The sequence below is a fragment of the Solenopsis invicta genome, chromosome 5 (genome assembly GCF_016802725.1).
Source record: "Solenopsis invicta isolate M01_SB chromosome 5, UNIL_Sinv_3.0, whole genome shotgun sequence".
Lineage (NCBI taxonomy): Eukaryota > Metazoa > Arthropoda > Insecta > Hymenoptera > Formicidae > Solenopsis > Solenopsis invicta.
The window spans coordinates 28,456,574-28,474,864 of record NC_052668.1 but is presented as its reverse complement, the minus strand read 5'-3'; the positions used below and the strand labels follow the sequence as shown (position 1 = coordinate 28,474,864).

The following is an 18,291-nucleotide window of genomic DNA, read 5'->3' as shown; positions in this document are numbered from 1 at the left end:
TTTTAAAGTACATTTTGGATATAACAAATGAAATATTTATAAATAATTGCAGATAAAAGATTAGCTGCCCATTACGACGTAATTTAGTTACCATATGCATTCTTTTATCTACGACAGCTATTTTTCTCCGTGTAATAAAAAACATTCAAAGCAGCGAATATGATAACCTATGGAACGATAGCAACACAGTCAAGCCATAATATTTTTGTTAAACCGTTTTTCTATGACTAAGCATGTACATGGTATATAAATAGAATTTTTCAAACATTAAATGCAACGAGCAAGTCATTTCGTTAGTTTTATAGAGTCAGTCTTATAAGTTGTTGTAACCGCTAAATGAATAATTACGTAATGACAATCGTCAAAAGTTTATTGGCAGCAGTCTTATTACTTCTCACCAGCCAAGGCGTTTTTCTTCAAGATAATGAAACAGTAAATGATCAAATAGTGCATGATGTCAACGAGAATCGATTTCGTCTACGACAGAATGTTGTGCCCATCCATTACGATATAAAACTAATACCACATATTGTGGATAATAATTTTACTACTAATGGCGAAACGAACATCGATGTTGAAGTGCGCGAATCGACGAATGACATCGAATTGCACGTTTTAGACCTCACAATAGACGAATCGCTGACAAAGCTAATTCGCAAAGGCGTAGATGTAAATTCTAAATCGGAGTATGTTCCAAAGCAGCATTTATATAACGTTGAAACACAAATTTTGACATTAAGATTTGAGGAACTATTGGATCCTGTAACGTATACGTTGCATTTTACTTTTACGGGTGTGATACGCCCGGATGATTGTAATCGCGGATTGTTCAGAAGACTTTATATTAACGACAAAGGAAACAAGGCGTAAGTATTCATTTTAAAAATTAATTTAAATTATTAATAATAATTTATGCAAATGTAACGTTATATGCTAATATAACAAGATGACATAAGTATGAAGCAAATAACTGCAAATAGAAAACATTTTGTTGATTTACACATATTATATGACACAAGAAGTAATTGTGGCTCAAAAAGTTGTGCATCTACGAGGTGTGTTCAAAAAGTATCGCGAATTTTGAATTTTCGCGGGTTACGTATATTCGAATTTCGATCTTTTTGTGGCGTTATGTTGGTACTCATGTCTCTCACTTATGCCGACAAGCTCGGCCATTTTGAATGTTCACTTAATTGTTGACAGCTGCTTTGCTTGCACGTGTTTTGGATCGTCTTCGATTTTTACCTATTCAAAAAAATGGATCAAAGAACCTGTATCAAATTTTGTGTGAAAAACGAAATTAAGTGCGCGGATGCATTCCGAATGTTGACTGTGGCATACGGAGAAGCTACCTTGGACCGAAGCAACGTTTATCGGTGGTACAAAATGTTCTCAGAAGGCCGAGAAGATGTGAACGACGAAGAGCGTGCCGGACGCCCGAGCACTTCAACAACAGACGAAAAAATTAATGAAGTGGAGAAAATGGTATTGGCCAATCGTCGAATCACCGTTAGAGAAGTTGCTGAGGACCTAAACATATCGATTGGCTCGTGCCATTCGATTTTTATCAATGATTTGGGCATGAGACGGGTCGCCGCGAAATTCGTACCAAAATTGCTCTATTGCGACCAAAAACAGCATCGCATGAACATTGCTAATGAGATGTTGGACTCTGTCCGCGACGACCCAAATTTGCTCCAGAGGGTCATAACTGGTGACGAATCGTGGGTTTATGGTTATGACGTGGAAATCAAAGCTCAATCATCTCAATGGAAGCTGCCGCACGAACCAAGACCGAAAAAAGCGCGCCAAGTTCGGTCGAATGTGAAAGTTTTGCTGACAGTTTTCTTCGATTGCAGGGGCGTGGTGCATCATGAGTTCTTGCCACAGGGTAGAACGGTCAATAAGGAATATTACCTGCAAGTTATGCGCAATTTGCGCGAAGCAATCCGCCAGAAACGCCCGGATTTGTGGAAGAACAAAAATTGGCTTTTGCACCACGATAACGCCCCTGCTCACACATCGTTGCTTGTGCGCGACTTTTTGGCCAAAAACAACACACTAATGATGCCGCAGCCACCGTATTCCCCAGATCTGGCCCCCTGTGACTTTTTCTTGTTCCCTAAACTGAAGAGGCCCATGAAAGGACGACGTTACGCTACGCTTGACGAGATAAAGACGGCATCGAAGGAGGAGCTGAACAAGATAAAAAAAAAATGATTTTTTGAAGTGCTTCGAAGATTGGAAAAACCGTTGGCACAAGTGTATAATATCTCATGGGGATTACTTTGAAGGGGACAAAATAGATATTCATGAATAAATAAATAATTTTTGAAAAAACACAAAATTCGCGATACTTTTTGAACACACCTCGTACTCTGTGTGCTAAAGTCCCGAATTCAAATTCGACCAATGAGAAACATTTAATTTTATTCTATCGCTATTTCGGAAGGCAATCGTAAACTGCAGAAAATATTTTGCCATAAGGACCTTTTTAATTTAGGCCAGTTGGAAGAGGCCTTGAATTGCAAATCTCTCTAAATCTGTGTAAATTTTAAATAAGCGTACACACAAATTACGCTAACGGGTTACCACAACTCTAATAAAAGATTAAGGACTGAATAGAAGATTGTATAACAAAGAAAATGTATTTCCTGCTAATTTATTAATTTTTATACTTTTTTATAAATATTTATGTTATACTATTTATACTCATAAATTGAACACAATGATCGTCATGTTATCATATACTAAAGACTTAAAACTTAAAAAGTTGTATACGTGGAAACATTAAACAAAAGGATTAAAATGTTAAATAACTGATATTATTTTCAGTAATATTTAATTATTTCATCCGTACTCTGATTCATATCTAATTGTTAAATTACATATTAAACATTTATTAGATCTATCACTTTCTTGCAATAATCATAGGAAAATAATCGATACAGTGACGTACCACATTATTTATGAATTATATATCATAACAAAAACTAAAATAAAGCTTTGAAAACATAATACATGTAAGACAGTGTTATGTATTAGTTGTATTACGTATATTACTATAGCAATTTTTATAATATTGTTTCATATTTTACAATTACTTCGGAACTTTAATGTGCTGATGAAAATTGGCTTGTGATATAATATGTTTTAATATTCAAAAATCTATAAAAAACATTTTGTTCGATTTAAAATAATTAAAAAAATCATTATTTTATAAAACTGTGATTTATAAAAATATGACGCATCATCGATAATCTGAAAAAGCAAAAGTACGATAATATGATGGGCAAGAAAAGTAAAATTCAAAAATTGGTTTAGTTTAACTCTTGTGTACGCACCCAACTTTACCAACATTCGGACGCACCCGGGTACCCCGGTGCCCACCTCTCATTTTTTTCAATTTTTTCAATATTTATGCAATTGAAATGGTTTCCTTAACGTTTATCTCAGTAAATAAACAAAAAATGAGAGGCCGAAGCATTTATAAATAAATTGACCTGCTGTAGCTCGTACAAAAGTAAGAGAGAACAATGGGGCAATGGGGCTCAATAATTTTCGAAACATCATGCGTTTTATTAGATTTGACGCCAATACACGCCAGCAACGCGCAAAAGAAGACAAAGCAGCTCCGATCCGTGATGGCTTCGAATAAATCGAGAGAATATATACTCTACTATGTTTGGATTCCACGAAAAAGTAACGCTATGCTTCTACGTACCGAAGAAGAATAAAGCAGTTATTCTAATATCAACGATGCATTCCGACATGGCTGTGTACGATGATGCTAAGAAGCTCCATATTATTACATATTACAATAAATATAAAGCTGGCTTCGATACGATGGACCAAATGATTAGTAGATACACTACACAACGTCGCACTTTGAGATGGCCGGTAGTTATGTTTTTCAACGTATTAGACGTTGCCTTACTCGCTGCCTACCTCATTTATTATGAAAATAATAAGATGTGCCGAAAAAAACCAACCAGCGACGGCTATTTCTACGCCAATTGAGCGAAGAACTTGAAACGCCAATGATTGAGGATCAATATCATAACGTGCAAATAATGAGAAATTATAGCACCAAGATCGCTATTGAAAGTGTAATCGATCGGCCAGTAAATCTAGTGGAGGCTGATCCAGGTCCGTCAGTTTAACGAGATGCGTCAGGAAGGAAGAAAGTTATCGGTTCCTGCCATATTTGTTACAAACAAACAATTAAGAAGAAAAGGAAAACACAAAAAGCCTGCTCCGAATGTGATAAGCCTATTTGCGATGAACATGCGATAACTTGTGCCAAGTGCATAGAATGCAATAAATAAATGTTCTTTTTTTGTTTTTCACATAAATTTTCATGTATTCTATTATTACGCGACTCATTTCACGTGCATAAATCAAATAAATTAATAAAAAAAACTAATAGTTCACTCAAAATTGAATTTTTCTATGGTGGGTACCCAGGTAACCGGGTGCGTCCGCGACATATAATTTAAACTAGATTATTTAGGCTTAAAAAATTTTTTTTAATCTCCAAATGCACCATTTGCTTAAAAATGAGATAAATAACGACGATCCGGGCATACAAAGCAAAATTTTCATTTTTAATCCACTTATATGCAAAAATGAGCAGCGGTGGGCACCCGGGTAACTGGGTGCGCACACAAGGGTTAAAATATACAAAATATTTTGTTACAAAATTGCATACATTTAATTTTTCATTGTTTAGAATCTTTTTGCGTTCAAAAACATTCAAAGTATCTTTAGAAATATTATTTTTCCTCTGTTTAACGTTAACCCTTTCATGCCCTTTTAACCCTTTCATGAAATTAGCATCCAATTCATGTTATATTAGAGATTTTCAGAGATTATGAATATGTAATTAAGATTTCAAAATTCAAAATAGCGGATTTAATCTAGCAGACCAAATATCACTCTCAAACCCAACAAAATTAAGTACATTTGTCCACCATATTAAAGAACGATGGCACTTTATGACCGAAATTTGCCCATAACGAGGAACCTGATTTTGAATTTGGTATATTTTTATGTTTTTGGGTCTGCTGAATTCGAATATAAAATTTAAAATTCAAAGTTCAAAGTACAGGGAACTTTATGAAAATACGATATTTCTATACAAAAACCTAATTTTGCTGTACATGTTTTCTAATAGTAATTTTGAACTCAAAGACCTCTTTTTTTATGAATTTCTTTAAAAATGGGTCTTTTAAAGCACCATATCACCAAAAAAAAGAAAAAAAAGAAAATAAAATATAATAAAAATATATAAAAAATATAAAAATATTAAAAAAAATTTTTTAAATATAAAAAATATAAAAAAAGAATTTAAAAAAATATAAAATAAAAAAATAAAAATACAATAGGATACCCTGTATGTATCTATGTATATACAGGCATATAAATACGAGATGTGATCAAAAAGTAAGGTGACTTTTCATTTTTATAAAAAAATATTCATTTATTCATCCAAAATTATGTTCAAAATAATCCCTCTCTGATACAATGCATTGTGTGCCAACGCTTTTTCCAGTCGTCAAAACATTTCTGAAAAGCACTTTTGGGTATTGCCTTGAGATCCTCCAGCGATGCAGCCTTAATCTCCTCAATCGTCGCAAATCTTCGTCCTTTCAATTTTGGGAAGAGGAAAAAGTCGCAGGGGGCCAAGTCTGGTGAATACGGTGGCTGAAGTATGATGATAGTATTGTTTTTGGCCAAAAAAGTACTCACTAGTAACGACGTGTGCGCAGGTGCATTATCACGGTGCAGAATCCATGAATTTTCTTTCCACACTTCCGGACGTTTTTTTCTTATTGATTCACGCAAACGCCGCATAACCTCAAGGTAATACTCCTTGTTTACCGTACGACCTTGTGGTAGGAATTCTTGATGGTAATCAAAGAAAACTGTGAGCAAAACCTTCACATTCGAACGAACTTGGCGTGCCTTTTTCGGTCTTGGCTCTCCTGGGCTCTTCCACTGGGATGATTGGGCTTTGGTTTCGACGTCATAACCATATACCCATGTTTCGTCACCAGTTATAACCCTTTTGAGCAGATCAGGATCATCATTGATGTCGTTCAACATGTCTTGGGCGATGTTCATGCGACGTTGCTTTTGATCAAAATTAAGCAGTTTTGGAACGAATTTCGCTGACACACGTGTCATACCCAAAATATCCGTTAAAATTGATTGGCATGAGCCAAACGATATGTTAAGATCATCAGCTATTTTTCTAATAGTGATTTGACGATTTTTCAACACAATTTCTTTTACTTCCTGAACATTTTCGTCGGTTTTTGACGTGCTGGGGCGTCCAGAGCGAGGTTCATCGTTAACATATTCTCGGCCTTCTTGGAATAACTTATACCATTTATAAACATTTTTCTTGCTCAAAGTTGACTCACCGTACGCCACTGTCAACATTTCAAGAGTTTTTGAACACTTAATACCATTTTTTACACAAAAATTACTACAAACTCTCTGCTCCATTATTTTCAACAGCAAAAAATCGCCGAGCACGCGTCTAACCTTTATGCCTCTCACATAAAAACAACACATGCTATATAGTCAAAACTGTGAATATATGATCGTGACAAGTGTACTAACACAAAAAAAAATTTTTGAAATTAGAGTGTACAAAGCGCGCGAAATTCAAAAAGTCACCTTACTTTTTGATCACACCTCGTACACATATATATATATATATATATATATATATATATATATGTATATGAATATGTGTGTATGCATAATTATAAAGTATATAGTGATTTAGTGATATTGTGATTTAAAAGATCCATTTTTAAAGAAATTCATAAAAAAAGAGGTCTTTGATTTCAAAATTACTATTAGAAAACATGTATCGCAAAACTAGGTTTTTGTGTAGAAATATCGTATTTTTCATAAAATACCCTACACTTTGGACAATTTTAAATTTTATATTCGAATTCAGCAGACCCAAAAACATAAAAATTCACAGTTATGGGCAAATTTCGGCCCTAAAGTGCCATCGTTCTTTGAAAGTTTAATTACAGATTCATTGTAAGTTACCACAAAAATCCTTGAAATACGATTTGATCAAATCCCAAAGTTTTACATTTTGGTCCGCCATATACAGGATAATGGTTGGTGATTCATTATATTTGGAACAACTATTTACCACAAGAAATGACTTACCAACTGCACTCTACGTAATTTATATGGAATGAAATCAGTAAGTCATCTCTCATGGTAAATAGTTGTTCCAACTATTATGGATCACCCTGTATATCGGATCTAGTGACAATGTGGCATAAGGAGTTGCGAGTTTGCTCTCCATGCCAAAGATTTGAGTTCAAATCCATCTAGAACAGTATAACTTTAAATTGGTTTTTAATCGGTTTAGAAGTACCCTAGTAGCACAAAATATTGGTCCAATATTGGAAAATAATGTAAACCCAATCTATTGGGTGTGAATTGATTTTCAATATTGGTCCAATATTGCAAAGTATGATATCGACCCTTATTTAACCAATATTGGAGTTGCAATATTGGTCTAATATTGAAAAAAAAATATATATAAATACGATATTATATATTGGCTGTGCATTGGGTTTTCAACATTGGTCTAATATTAGAAGGTTAACACTGTTTAACCTTTAACACTGTTTAATCAATATTAAAGTTGCAATATTATTCAAATTTTTTTTCGGACACAAGCGGTCATCCATCCAAGTCGCAACTCCGGTGAACGTTGCTTGACCTGTGTAATTACTGCAAACTAATCCCTCGTGATGACCACCTGTGAATACTTTGTGCTGATACGTATATATAACTGGTAGATCAGGTCAATATACGTTATCAAAAAAATGGAATATGTGTATAATTAAAGCACATCATTTATATAAACAAATATAAAATTATAGTTTTTTTACGAATTTCATAAATGCGGAATAGTATCTGGAATAATTTTTCTGTTATTTGTTTGAGTAAGAATGCAATTAGAAAATATATGTCAATATAATACAATAATTAAATTAAATATAAACAATTTTTATTAAAAAAATTTTTTTTTAATAATTGGAAAATATTGTTTGCTCATTGAGATGTAGATCGAGGTTTCTTCATTTATGGACCTATTTCATCTATTGATAATATTACAATACAATTATTGACTCGTAACATTGGCAGGACATCGGCAGCACATTAATATTTCTTTTACAGCCAATATTCTCTTTAGATTGACAAATCTTGGCCAATGCACTTCCAATGTAAATGCAATATTGTATAACAAGTGGCGAAGAATATTACAAGTACATGTGCAATTAATTTTATGAACAATATTGGCTTTTTATTGGGAAATATTGGCCAATGTACTTCTAACATAACCAATGTTTCGCCAATGTTAACCAATGTAAAGCCAATGTACTGTAAACGGTACTGTAAATCTTACATTGTCTTTCAAAATAAAGCTAGAAAAATTACGCTATCTTAATTTTTGTAAAAGATGTGTACATATTTCACTTTTACACTATTTTACGAATTGTTAATACAGTAAATGCAAATCAAGAAGAAGGGCGGAGGAGAAGAAAATCCTAAGGGTGTTGACTTTTGTGAAAAGTCTTATCTTTTATTTTTTTAAAAAAGTTTAGAAACACAGTCTTTTAGAGTGACAACCGATTTATTAATGAAATACTATGTTTCGATATAAAAATTTTGATTAAAAAGCCATATTAACAAAATTATGTTTTTGTATAACTTTGCATAACTTAGAATATATACAAATAAATATATAGTAAAATAACAAAAAAAAAAACACTTGCCTGTACATGCATTTGTGTGATAATACGCTCAAGTTTAGAAATGATTAAGTGCTAAAACGTATACCTTAGAAAGTTTAGAAGTACTCAAAAATCTAAACGCTTTATAATAATTGTCAGCTATTGCGCATTGACATATTAGCACCACTAAATGTTTAATCACAAAATGAATAATTCTATAAACAATTATTAAAATTCGTAGTATAATAACAGAGATAATGGGGATAAACGTATTGTTCGCAGTACATATAATATACCCTCTTTTCCTCTCCCTACTAGCAATTTACTGCATGAATGCTCCAAGACTCTTGCATACTATGATCTGCTTCCTCATTCAGCTCAAGTTCTCCGAAAAATTTTGTAAGGCAGATTTTTGCAAAAGACACTTGCATATATCTGATGCAAGAATTGCAGCATTCTGTTTACAGACTCCAATTAGCGGGAAGAATCGGCTTCAATTAAATTCGATTTCTGCAGCGAGTATCTGTAAACAAAATTCATATATATGTCATTGCACAAATCTTTCTGACAGACTGTCAGCAGGACTATAGTGAAAATAATCTTTTGCACATCTGACTCAATTTTGCTGCGTTTAAGTGCACGCAGGTTCTGCCGGATTCTGCTCTGCAACTTGTTACTAGGACTGTTAATAAAGTTTAATATCTGAGAAAAAAAAGCATGTCACTTTAGAAAACCTATGTTAATATTAAAAATTTTTCTTTATATCATATGTCAACACAGAAATATCTCATGTTTAAAATGTAAAGAAACAAATAATAAATTTATAGATTGTTAGCAGTAACACATTTACAACCAATTAGTGCGCGAGAAGTATTTCCATGTTGGGATGAGCCTGCCATAAAAGCGACCTTCAAGTTTTCTATCAAGCACTATCCTAATTATACAGCATTATCGAATATGCCATCCGTGCGATCAGAAATAGACGAAGTCGATGGAAAATTATGGACGTACTTTGAGACAACTCCTGTTATGTCTACCAATTTAGTGGCATTCGTGCTTGCTGATTACGATTATGTTTCAAATTTAGACGGTAATATCAAAATATGGGGTCCAAAACACCTTCTTTCTCATGCCGCACATACTCTCGATATTGTCGAAAAGATAACGCAGGAACTTGAAAAATTCACCAATAGTACTGTTCGTGTGCCGAAAATGGACCATGTTGCTATTCCATATTATACCGCTAGGGCCACTGAAAAGTGGGGTATGATTGTCTATGAGTGAGTATAAATCTTTCATCAAAGGAAAATTTTTAAGAAGAGATTTTTGTTTTAAAAATTAAGCATTGTTCAATTTTTTTAAATACTTTATTTTTACGGAAACACTACTGTGTAACAGGTAGGCTTTTTGAATTGTACGCATGTCTTCAAATCTGTATACATATATCATCACAATCATCTTCTTCCCTCTATATATAAGTATATATAAAATTCTGTAAACAAAGTGACATTCGTCAATACATAGCATTGTTATTTAAAGCACTTCTTTTATTACTTCACCACGTGCCTGACAACCTTAAACATTAACAATTGAACTTATATTGCAGAATCACGTGGATGAACGCTGATTTGTAAATCTTTATAATATAAATTAATTTCTAATGAACTACTGCAAAAAAAGCAAAATGGTACAGGATTTGATAATTATTAACTTTAGACTCAAAACTTGAAACTGTCTCTAATATTGAAATTTTCGGTAATTAATTAATATACAAGTCCAGCTCCGATTACTTTGATCTTGACGTATGTTATCAAGATCATTATTCTAAGTGAAGCTTATAGCATATGGCATAACATAAAACTAATGAACGTCTAACATAAAATCGTCATAATGATTTTATCATAACACAAGATCATATTTGGTATATTTGTCTTATGTTGTGCTTATGTGATGTTATGCATTTTCTATGCTATCAGCTTAATCTTCAAAAGCTTTTAGTTGGCGTGATTTGTTAAAAAATTGTTATCAAAATAAGTTTAACAATATATTATTTATTTAAGCATTATAATTTTATTTATTTTTACTATTTGTTTTAACAACATCATCATCATTATTAATGGAGTAGAACATAGCTATTATTTTAAAAAATTTATCTATATAATCATGGTATTGAAATTGTCGTTTAAATACAAATTCAGTCAAATAATAATCATAGTGATAACGTTTGATTCTATAGCGTGAAATTCCACCTGGAACAGGAGAAGGGTGAAGTGAACTTCGCTTTGCGCGGAAAGTTAATGCTTAATCGCCTATTGGGATTTTAACTATGGCCGCCTCAATAAGGTTATTTCACGTTTGTGTTCACACTACACTCTCATATTTGAGTGTGTAGTGAACAAAGTCATAGAAAAACTTTATTGAGGCGGCCATATTCGACACGAGTTAAAATCCCAATACTAATAGCGTTTTCGACTGCAGTGTGTTTTAACCATTGAACTATACTCTAACTGGAATAGGCACTAGCCCCCAGTAAACGTGACCAGAGAGAGCCACCTCTTTTTGTCAGGACAGTCACGTTAGAAAGTTTTGCAGTACCGGCATATGAGAATAGATAAACGAGTGACTTGAGTGACATACATAAATAAAACAAAAGCAAAATTGTATTATATTTTTTTAAGTATTTAAGTAACTTTTGAAGTAAAAGTTAATTTCTTCCTCGTTTCCACGAATTCCGTTACATGCTGTATCAACATAAAAACAAAGAAAAAATTTAACTTTTGAGAGGGAATATAAAGTCAATGCTGACGCATGCGCAGAGAACGCTTGGAAAAAAAGAGGTAGCCCCTTGCATCATGCTATTTCTATCACGTTTTCCGCTTACGGACGTTATATAGCAGTGCCCAATACAGTTAGAGTACAGTTCAATGGTTTTAACCCAGGTTCGTCGCCATTTGCCGAAATCGTCCAATTAGAACGGACAATCGAAGAGAGAAACGTCCGGACGAGAATCATACAGAATTGGCATAATTTTTCTTGTCAGTGCAAAATTTGTTAAATAGTAAAAAAATACAAAAAAAAATCGAAAATTTCAATATTCTAGATCAGAGAAAATATTCCTTCAATTAAAAAGAAATTACAATAAAATGTTTACATAATTAGAATAGAGGGATATTTACTAATTCTGTATTATAAATAATAATACACATGTCACACAATATTTCCTTACAATTATTTTACTATTACATAATATAACAGATACATCATAATTTCTCTTTCAATATACTTCAACTATTTGTATATAAAAAATTTTTAGACAATATTTACTTCTTGGAGACAATAGTTTAAGTAGTAACATACAACATATTATGACAATCACTCACGAATTAGCGCACCAATGGTTTGGAAATTTAGTCAGTTCAGTTTGGTGGAAATATTTGTGGTTGAGCGAAGGCATCTCGACATATCTAAAACATTATATTTCTGACAAGGTATCAACAGATTATGCAATCAAAATATGTCATACACTTTTCGTTTTTAATATGAATTTGTTTTTCTCAGTTTTTCAAAGAAAAGCGATTGATGGATTATACTGTAGTGACCGTGGAAAAACAAATGCTGGATAGTGATTCAAGAAAATCCGAGCCAATTCATATAAATATTACTGGTCATTCAGATGTACTTTTTAAAGCATTTTCTTCCAGAACGTATAGGAAATGTAAGGAATTTTTATATAATTCATCATACACGAATAATTATTATTTATGGAATGTGACAACTTAAGTACCGAAATAATAATGTAAAATTTCCATAACACTTTATCATACGGAAAAACTTAATGTATATCTCGTGTGCAATGCAACGCCTAATGAGACCTTTCTTTAAAACGGAATCAATATGTAATCACTAAAAAATAGTAAATAGTCATTGATCATCATAATTATAATTCTAACACTATAAATCAGGAAGATTTCACTAAAAGTTGTTAGTTACAGCATTTTTTAATGAACAATAATGAGGCGTTTGCATTAAAATTGATATACTGTTTATTGGTCCTTGTACAAAAACTCTGTAATTAGTCCACACTGAGTACGCACTAGTTCGATTAATGAAATATATTATAAATATCAAGGAAATACAAAATAGAAATATAAAGTGTTAACATATATATTGAAGAACTGTGATATTCATTAATTCTCGCAATCAGTGAAGCTTCTTTACTGTTTTTACGAGTGATATTTTTATTAACGTAAATTAAAAGAATATGTATCTATTAAATTAACATTATTATATATAAAACGTATTATATCAACTTAATTTTTATATGTACATATGTTTTTAATGTAATTATTTGTGAATAAACAATGATGTGTTAAGACGGTCATGTATAATAACACATTTTCCATTAAGAAAGTGGCTAGGTCCTAGTTGTAAACGAATTTCAGTGTTCAATAATAATTTCTTAAATGAATTTATAGAGTTGTGTTCAAAATTTAGCAAATATACTGTGCGTAGTTTAAATGAACCCGTAAATATATATCAATTCTTGAAATTATTATTGAATATTAAGATCCGCTTTTGCAACGTAGCTTTTTTCTTCTTAATTGTGTAATTATTTGTATTCGCTTTAAGTTTAAACATTTTAAATAAAATTATAACAATCGTTATAAAAAAGTTTTATGTTAAAATATAAATATAAATCTGTATAAATCTTATTTTTCTTCATATTACATATTTGTCTGCTTTTTAAAAAATAATTTCATATTATGCTTCTCATTTATTAGCGGCTTTTCTGCTGCGAATGGCATCGCATTTCTTGACAGAAGATGTGTTTCGGAACGGTTTAATAAAATACCTTCAAGCACAGTCAATATACAATAAATTTTTAAAACATTTATTACTTTATTTTAATTTTTATATGCAAAATAACAAATAATTTTACACATATTATTGAATTTTAGCGAATATAGTAGTGCTACACCAAACGATTTATGGAAAACATTACAAGACGCTCTCGATGAGTCAAATGTACCTCATGATGATTTTAAAGTAAAAGAGGTAATGAACACTTGGTTTGATCAGGCATGGTATCCTCTCGTTACTGTTCATCGAGATTATACTACAGGCGAAATCAGGTTGACGCAAGAAATATTTACATATCCGGAAAACAATTCTAACTATAAAGGAAACAAGGAGGAAACATGGTGGATACCTATAAATTTTGCAACGCAAAGTAGCTTGGACTTCTCGTCTACGTTAGCCACTCATTGGCTAAAACCGCATGACGAGGATACAATAATCGAAGGAGTGAACACTAATGACTGGATTATTGTAAATAAGCATCTAACAGGTAAAAACATTTTAATATGTATATTTTTTTAAATTGAAATATAAAACCGTGCTCTTAGTATTTGAAATCAATATGTGGAAAATCAGGTTAGTAAGCAAGCTGAGATGAAATGTTATTTATAAACAATGGTTTAATTGACAGAACATAACATCAAATGTTTCGACTGTGCACTGCGATTATCCTCAGTGATAAACAATATTTTAAAAGCAATTAATTTCATACGCTACAAAAAGAATTAAGTGGTATTTTTTTACCAATAACACTCGGCACCAGATGTTATTGTGCAAATATTTATTAATTAGAACTATGAAAAAGAGCGTTCATATGACGCAAATTACATTATTCAACCCAAAGGTTGTGATTCAATTTAAGTCTTCTTCATACAATCTTCTTGTATTAAGAACGATAATCATAGGATTCCAATTAGACAGTGCATAGAGTATGAGATGTATATTTTTTAGTATTATGACGACGTGTTTGTCAAGTTGTGTACAGATTAAAACGTCAAATTGATCTCTTACAATCTGTTACTTTTAAAAGTAAAAATAGTAATTATGATAATTGTATACATAATATGCTGAATCTAATTACACACACACACACACACACATATATACAATTTTTACAAATTAATTTAATATAGGCAGAATTAATATAATATTTATCAAGAACAAAACATACACTTAAAAAGACAAGAACATCAAGCAATAATAAAAAAAATTTTAATTAACTCTCACAATATTTCGAATTACTATTTCTTCAATTGAAATTATACTTACAATTAGCGTCAATGAGTGAATAAAGAGCAAGGATTTCGTGAATCCGAGATGGATTAATATTTCCATATTTAATGTGTAAAACAAATTGAAATGTCTCCGTCAGTATAAAGAATTATTTATTAAGCTATAATGTAAATATTTAGACAGAAATTAGAAAATAGAAATGAAAGAAAAAAGAAAGAAAAAGCAAACATTAATTTCATAATAAATGTTATATTTATTGAAAGAATTTAAAAATGCCAAAAACATGGTCATTGATTTATAAAAGAAAAGAAAAAATCAAAATAATCAATTTAAACAATAATAAGTTATATCGGACTGATAAAATTAAAACACAAGATTAAAAGGTCTTTGTTCTTCACCCCAGCGGTTCTTAATGTCAAATAATAATTTTAGGCTTTCTAATCTTATATATTCAATTTAAATCAGCAGAGAATAAAATTAAAGTAATCAATTGTACAATTAATAAAAGAAAATTAAAATTGAATAAACATGAGCATAGATTTAAGAAAGAAAGAATAAAATAAAATTAATTAATACCGTGATAGTTTTTGTTAAACTCGAAGTCGGAAAGGAGAAAAAAAACAAAGTTTGCAATTAAAATTGTCAGAAATAAAAAGAAAAACAATATCGCCGAACGCATAAGGGAGGAAGGAGTGTTATGGAGAAGAACGAACAAGAATTTAGAAAGGAGAGATGAAGTTGATGGATTATTATTTTTTGTGTAAAAAGATGTTTAAATCTATTGTTAATAGTATAGAAAATACAAGTAATCAGGTAGTCAAATTAATCGAATTCCTTAATAGTATGTTAACGGCTTGACCATCCTTGCACCTTACTCACTCACTGATGCTAATTACAAGTATAATTTCAATTAAAAAAATAGTAATTCCTGAATGTGGCGAGCATTAATTTTATTTTTTTTGTGTTGCATTTAAAATTAATTGCTTTTGAAATAGTGTTTGTCATTGAGGATGACCGCAGTACACGGTTAAAACGTTTAACAATATGTTCTGTCTATTTAAGCAGTGCATATAAATAATATTTCGACCCAGCTTGCTTAGTAGCTCTACTTTTCATATATTATGTATATTTTTATTTTAAACTACTGCGTTTTTCATTACTATTACGTTTATTGCTATTACGTTTCTAAAAATTTAATAGTGATTAATAGAGGCACATTATAAAAATATTAAGTAGACTAATTAATCAGTCTTTTATATGTTTTTACTCCTGATAAAAGGATTTTATCGTGTAAATTATGATACAATCAATTGGCAAAGAATCGCTGCTTTTCTTAATACTGATAATTACCACAAGATCCCAGTTCTGAATCGTGCACAAATTATCGACGACGCTTACTACATGATGGAGACTGAACGGCTTGATTCTACTACTTTCGTTGAAATTATAAATTATTTGTCACGCGAAACTGACCCTGCGCCATGGTTCAGTGCCATTAAAAACATATTTCAAAAGAACTACTGGCAATTACCCGAAGGAAAAGCAATCCTTAAGGTAAAATATGTAGGGGAGACCAGGGCAAATCGTTAGACGGGGTAATTTGACAATTGGAAATATCTTCTTATAGGTACATATTAAAAATTTACTTTAAATACTGTAAACACGTCCTAATATAACGGTGTTGCTAACAAAGTTTTGTTGACAACGGCGTCATATTAAAGTCGTAGTAGTAAAAAATTGTTTTGCGACAGTCGAAGTAATTTCTGATAGTCAGCATTTCTTCGAAATTTAAGTAAGATGAATAAGGTTTTTTTTGAAAACTTTAAATATATCGTGTCTAGTTGAATGTATTAACATTTCGTGTTTACTTTTTGCTGTGTGATGTCTATTATTGTCGATAATACGCAATAATGCGCACAGTTGATGATGGGGCTATGTGATACCGAACACCGGGGCGATTCGTTAATACTGATTGTAGCGCCCATGCGTAACACTATCTTTACGTTGATTGCGTTATGAACGTCTACTGTACGCAAAGTTAAGCGTTGAGGTAAACTGAAGTTCTTCATTGATTTAGTTCAAACTTGATAATATTGTGTGTTTTGGTACATAAAACATGAATATGAATATAATATTCTATCTATACCGGCATTGTGAAGGGGAAGGTTCAATTTTTCAAACCGTCCCATGTTTTTTTTTAATAAATATAGGACCCAGGAGACACAAAGAAAAAGGTCTAACGAATAGTCTCGGCCTCCCCTATATCAAAGTTTATGATGATATCGTCACAAAACTAAATTAAATTATTTTGAATTAATAAATTTAATAAGAAAAAAAAACATTTGATTATACAAAATAGATTGTTATGCAAGTCTCTACAATTTAAATTAATTTTTAAGTAGTTGTCAGGAAAATAATAAGTTATATCAAAACTTATCTATAATTTGCTAGAGTTAGCTTAATCATTATAAAATATTTTTTTAGCCATATTTATCAAATTTGATACATAAACTATTTGAACATATCGGCTTTGAAGAAAATCCTGACATTTTAACTATAGAAATGAGAAGGTATTTTCATAAATATGTTTGTTTATCTGGATTTGAGGATTGTCAAGCAACAATTACTTCTAAATTACTTGCATATGTGGAAGACCCAATCGCAAATAAGTAAGTTTGTTAAAAGATACATATACATTTGAAAAGATTCGTTTTTATTTTAAATTTCAGCATATGTACAATGATAATGACAATTTTTTATAACCATTTTTAATATAGAAATTTACTAGCAAATTAAGACTAGTAAATTTTAATTTATCACTTTTACTTAATTCATTGAACTTTTGTATAATTGTAAGTTGCACATAACTCTGGTCTTATTAATTTAACATGTACTTTGCGTTGTTCAATATAATCAATATTGTTTAATTACAATATATTAATAGCGTGCAACTTCGAGTAGCTATTTTATAAAAAATATTATAAATTATGGTAATTTGTTAGGCAAAAATTATAAGTATTGTTATGTCCGGTATTGACATGGCTTGCCGAATATCGATATTGGATTGATGATCGGCCGTCAACAACTGTTGACTGTCAGTTGTTGTCTTGCCGTTTCTAAAGTCGTTATTTTATAAAGCCTCTTTATTTCTCGTGCGCGAGTGCTATTGTGATTTCGCGAGTGCGTGAGAACGATCATACGCTCACAGACGTAACAGTATGTAATTAAATATTTATAATCTATAGCATATTAGCATTATATACTAAAGAACAACATTTGCCAAAATAATGAAGTAGTACATTGAAGTAAAATAAAACTATTTCTTAATACATGTATTTTTTATAGAATTTTTTAAATTACGTTTATTTTTCTTTTTTATTAGTCCATCATACGAGGAAAAGGAGCTAATTTGCTTTGG

General features: G+C 31.3%; 1 protein-coding gene across 1 annotated transcript in view; it reads left to right on the top strand.

Moving 5' to 3' along the window:
• The first annotated feature begins 283 nt into the window (after nucleotides 1-283).
• Nucleotides 284-18,291, top strand: part of LOC113004410 (aminopeptidase Q-like) — a 64,210-nt gene continuing 46,202 nt past the window's right edge. Inside the window, exons 1-9 of the mRNA XM_039448887.1 lie at nucleotides 284-866; nucleotides 9,611-10,063; nucleotides 12,097-12,271; nucleotides 12,342-12,498; nucleotides 13,565-13,646; nucleotides 13,742-14,130; nucleotides 16,153-16,427; nucleotides 17,358-17,542; nucleotides 18,256-18,281. Coding sequence (XP_039304821.1) covers nucleotides 337-866; nucleotides 9,611-10,063; nucleotides 12,097-12,271; nucleotides 12,342-12,498; nucleotides 13,565-13,646; nucleotides 13,742-14,130; nucleotides 16,153-16,427; nucleotides 17,358-17,542; nucleotides 18,256-18,281 — 2,272 coding nt within the window. The 5' untranslated portion in view covers nucleotides 284-336. The remainder of the gene's footprint in view (nucleotides 867-9,610; nucleotides 10,064-12,096; nucleotides 12,272-12,341; nucleotides 12,499-13,564; nucleotides 13,647-13,741; nucleotides 14,131-16,152; nucleotides 16,428-17,357; nucleotides 17,543-18,255; nucleotides 18,282-18,291) is intronic.